This window comes from Lichtheimia ornata, assembly GCF_029851405.1.
Source record: "Lichtheimia ornata isolate CBS 291.66 chromosome Unknown scaffold00024, whole genome shotgun sequence".
Classification (NCBI taxonomy): domain Eukaryota; kingdom Fungi; phylum Mucoromycota; class Mucoromycetes; order Mucorales; family Lichtheimiaceae; genus Lichtheimia; species Lichtheimia ornata.
In genome coordinates this window covers 342,296-347,000 of record NW_026695344.1, presented here as the reverse complement: position 1 = coordinate 347,000, position 4,705 = coordinate 342,296, and the positions used below count along the sequence as shown (strand labels likewise).

Here is a 4,705-nt window from a genome sequence, read left to right as displayed (position 1 = left end):
AAGGTCGGGAAGTGAGGTTGAATCATGCACATCATCATATCAAGAAGATTAACTTGCGTGTTTTTGACATTTGCGACGAGGAGATTGAAGACTGGTGACGAGTACGAGTACGAATACGAATGATGACGGAGGACGACTACGACGATGGTGATGGCAATGTACAGTAGCAAGGTACAGTAGCTAGATGAAACAAAACATTGTTTATTTATTACACGCTTGTTGGAGGTTGCTAGCTTGTGGATTACACACTATTGCTTCGAAGATGGAATAATAAAGGTAGTCCGATTATCGGTCATACAAGAAGTACATGGCTTTTGTGATACAATAAGGAGAAGTGGGAAGTGGGATGAGCTTGAGCAGAGAAAAAGTGAAGAGATCCCTCCATTGAGTTTCAGGATGAGTGACTCATTCAATATGTATGCGTATCTTTTTATATATACAAATTGGTTTATTGCAAATGTGATGCATACCTTGACACACCTTCATTATTGGATGCTGTTTACTTACGTACCTTCACAAAAGGCAATCATCATCATCATCCATTTGTGTAGCAACCTGTCAAGGACATGTCTGTGTAACCACCACGTGCGGTTTCACTCAGCTCTTCATCTTTCCGTTAATGCAGCCGACACCATTCAGTAGGAAAAAGCAACTCCATCACGCTTACAGCATAGGTAAAACATAAACGTGCCTGTATCTCCGAACTTTACAATGAAACGTGGGGTTTTTATTAGAGCAATGTGCTCGGCTCGGCCAACTGCACCTTGGGTGCCAGTTTCACGCTCAAGCTTGCCAATCCCAGATTTCGCAATGTCGCCACCAGCCAAACTGGATCTGGGGGTCGACCTCTTCGACGACGACGACGACCAAAAAATATTTTTTGGGCTGTTTGCGACATTGAATGTGAAACCTTCACACAAGGTGCTGTTGGCCAAGCCGAGTCCATTGCTCTATTAAAAACCCTGTGTTTCATTGTAAAGTTTGGAGATACAGGCATCTTTATGTTTGTAAGCGTGATGCTATATGAGAAGTGGTCTTCGTTCAATGTCAAGTCGCTGGACCCTGGCAGAGCAAAAGATGCAGAGGGACCTCTTTGTGTAACTCAGCTACTTTGTATGACTGGAAGGATGGAAGGATGATACTGTATACTGTTGACAAAAGCCCGTTCATTGCGAGCTAACAGCCATTTCTTCACAATAGCCACTGTTGTCCACTCTATGACATGTGAGCGATTCTCCTGCTTCAGACATTCATTTCCATGATTGGATTATGTTGATCCGAGTTGATTTGGCTGAGCTACGCTCATACAAGGTTACTTCAGTTGAGCAACATAGAGTACGGGTTAGATGTGGATTGATGTAATCCCTCTTTCGCTGCATCCTCGGTCAAATCAACTCGGATCAACATAATCCAATCATGGAAATGAATGTCTGAAGCAGGAGAATCGCTCACATGTCATAGAGTGGACAACAGTGGCTATTGTGAAGAAATGGCTGTTAGCTCGCAATGAACGGGCTTTTGTCAACAGTATACAGTATCATCCTTCCATCCTCTCCAGTCGCAACGCAGCCGCAGTTACACAACACGACCCTCTGCATCTTTTGTTCTGCCAGGGTCTAGATATTTTACATTAAACAAAGAATCATCTGTCATATAGCATCACGCTTACAAACATAAAGGTGCCTGTATATCCAAACTCTTACAATGAAACGTGGTTTTTATTAGAGCAATGGACTCGGCTTGGCCAACAGCACCTTGTGTGAAAGTCGTTCAATGTCGCAACTAGCCCAAAAAATATTTTTTGGCTGTCGTCGTCGAAGAGGTCGACCCCAGATCCAGTTTGGCTGGTAGCGACATTGCGAAATCTGGGATTGGCCACGATGAACTTCATAGTTTGACACAAGATCGCTTTCACCCCGCCGAGAACATGGTTCTATTAAAGAGCCCACGTTTGATTGTAAAGTTTGGAGATACAAGCACCTTTATGTTTACCTACGCTGTAAGTGTGATGCTATATGAAAAGTGATTTTTGTTCATAGTCATGTAGCTAGCCCCTGATAGAGCAAATGATGCAGAGGGACTTCTTTGTGTAACACAGCTCATTGGGTAGTACTGGAACAGATCAATGCATGATAATACATACTATGATAATAGCTCATAAACTGCAAGCTAACAGCCACTTCCTCCAATTCGTCTTTGTTGCCAAATACGTTTCATGGGAACGACTCTCCTGCTCCAGACATTCATTTCCATCACCCAAGCTTCTTGATCCGAGCTGATTTGACTGAGCTACGCCCAAACAAAGAATACGTCAATTCTTGAAAGACAGACCCTGCGAATGTCTCCGTCTTTCAAACTTTTGGACGCTCCCATTCCAAATTTTCAATTGAAGCATGAGGCCTTTATTAGAAAAAGTTAATCAGCATGCTCGAGAGTACCCTTCTGATCGATTTTCAAGTTGGAAGTGGGCAACTTCGGGGCGGTGGGCCGTCCTCTCTTTTGTACCCGTCATCCACCATTTGGACCACCCCGCATTTTAAATCTTTACAATGAAGTATGCAGATTTGAATTGAATGAAGTTCATTAGCATGTCCCAGCGAACCTTCTGACAAAGTTTCAGGTTCGAAATGGGGAATCCCAAGGTAATACATACTATTTCGATGAATCATGAATCCGGTGCTGACCTCCATTTCCGACTTACATAGTAAACCTACATTATACCCTCCCATTCAATATTTTCCAATGAAGTGTAGGTTCTTTATAATACAATGTTGATTAACGTGTCCGAGAGCACCTTGTGTGAAAGTTCCACGTTCGAGAGAGGCAATCTCATTATCAAGGTTTGATGTACAGTAATGGAGAGCTAGTCCGGAGGACTAGCTCAAACCTGACACATGAATGCTGTGATCTAATTTCTCCGCTTTATTGAGCGTAACGAGTGCAGCTAGAAAATTTGATGCAATAAAAGTCTAATCTATAAGTCTAAATGTTCTTTGGATCTATGAGCGAGCTGGAAAAGAAAAGGAGGCGTGGGTGGGAAGATTCATAAATATTTGAGTTAGTCCTCCGGACTAGCTCTCCATTGTCAGTCAAAAAGTCTCTCCTGACAATGGAGCAAGTCCATCAGTGTCAAACCTGACACATGAATGCAGCTCCAGAGAAAAACCGTGAACCAGGATCGGCTGAAGACGATGAAGAGGAACCAGAAGTAACACCGAAGATGTGATATCAGAGGAAATATGACGAGAACGCCGATAGTGATTATCAAACATCATGGAGGGAAGCCCAATTGCCGTGAGTGATTACATCATCAAGGGAATGCCATGTTGGAGCGCCAAATCCGAAGCCACAGAACGTGCATAGCAGGTCGTCTTGAAGCCGACGATGATGAATTGATGGAACGTGACACCACATTGCGTAACCAACGAGATATGGTATCACAAGAAGCCGCCACACGAGCGTTGGTGGTACTAATAAATAGTGCACCAGGAGGACGATTAACCGTATTAGGATGATCCCGTAGAGCCTCAAATGTCACCGGACACAAAGTAGCATCTTGAGGATATGGCTTGATGCGCACCACCTTAACAATACGACGACCATTCCGTTTCTCCTTGGGTGCCACCACAGAAAGATGTAAACAACGAGAGCCATCAACAAAGGAATCTTGGAGGTTGATACGATGTAGATCCGATGGTCTAAGGAAACCCGTGATAGCAAGCAGGAAAACCGTCTTGTGAGCCAAATTGTATAAAGGTATTGATCGGAGCGAAGATTCAATCGTGCGACAAAATGCAAAAGAAGGAGTCAAATCAACAGGGGACGTTCGATTGGAACCGGTGGTGCTTCTTCACGCCATATGTTGAATAGTTGTTCGAGTTGAGAATCATGTTGAAAAAGTGATGGTTGAACATGAAAATGGATAATGGCTGTACGCATAAGCGGTAATGAATTCACTGAGTAACGAGAGCGCATGGTGGAGAGAAAATTGATGAGTGTTGCCATGGTGAAATGGTTTGGATCCACTTGCTGTGTGATACACCAACTGAGAAACTCAAGCTGAAACTTGCGGTAAGAGCGAGCATTCAGGGACCGGTTGGTTGCCAAAAGGTGATTCACCGTGTTGTCATGATATTCTAGAAAGCGAAACTTGCGCCTGAGACACTCCACACGGAAAGCTTCCAACGTGGGTTTGTCCATGGATTGGGGGTAAGAGATGATGTGACACGAGTGTGTATTTTCGGATTGAGAATGATTGGAGGACGTGTTGCCATCTGCTTGAGAAGTGGGTACCATATCGCACTCTGGCCACCAAGGTACTATGACTGTGGCCGTGACTTTCTCTCTCTTGACCTTCTGCAATGCTGGGAGAATCAGATTCCAAGGTGGGTGAATGAGTGGTCTCTTGAACTGATTCCATGTCAACGTGAAGGCGTCTGTTGCCAATGCTAATGGGTCTGTTTTCCACGCCACATACTTCGAAGTAATGCTGGTGCGGTCCGCAAAGAGATCGACGTCGTGTACACCCCATGCTTGTTGAAGTTGATGGAAGGTTGCTAGCGGATTGCCACTGATTCTTGGCAAATATTTGTCGAGAAGCTTGATCGGCGATTGAGTTGAGGATCCCTGGGATATGTTGTGCTTGTAGATGGAGATGACGCTGAAGGCACATTCCCAAATCGTTGTGGCCAATTTGCTCAGGTTT

The 4,705-nt window shown here is 44.2% G+C and overlaps 1 protein-coding gene across 1 annotated transcript; it reads right to left on the bottom strand.

The window, feature by feature from the left end:
* Nucleotides 1-3,310: 3,310 nt before the first annotated feature.
* On the bottom strand, nucleotides 3,311-4,200 carry O0I10_005854 (uncharacterized protein; the record flags this gene model as incomplete). The annotated part of the gene is made up of 2 exons (XM_058485891.1): nucleotides 3,311-3,698; nucleotides 3,818-4,200. 2 exons carry the CDS (start codon nucleotides 4,198-4,200, stop codon nucleotides 3,311-3,313), a joined length of 771 nt encoding a protein of 256 aa, XP_058343414.1.
* Nucleotides 4,201-4,705: the final 505 nt, after the last annotated feature.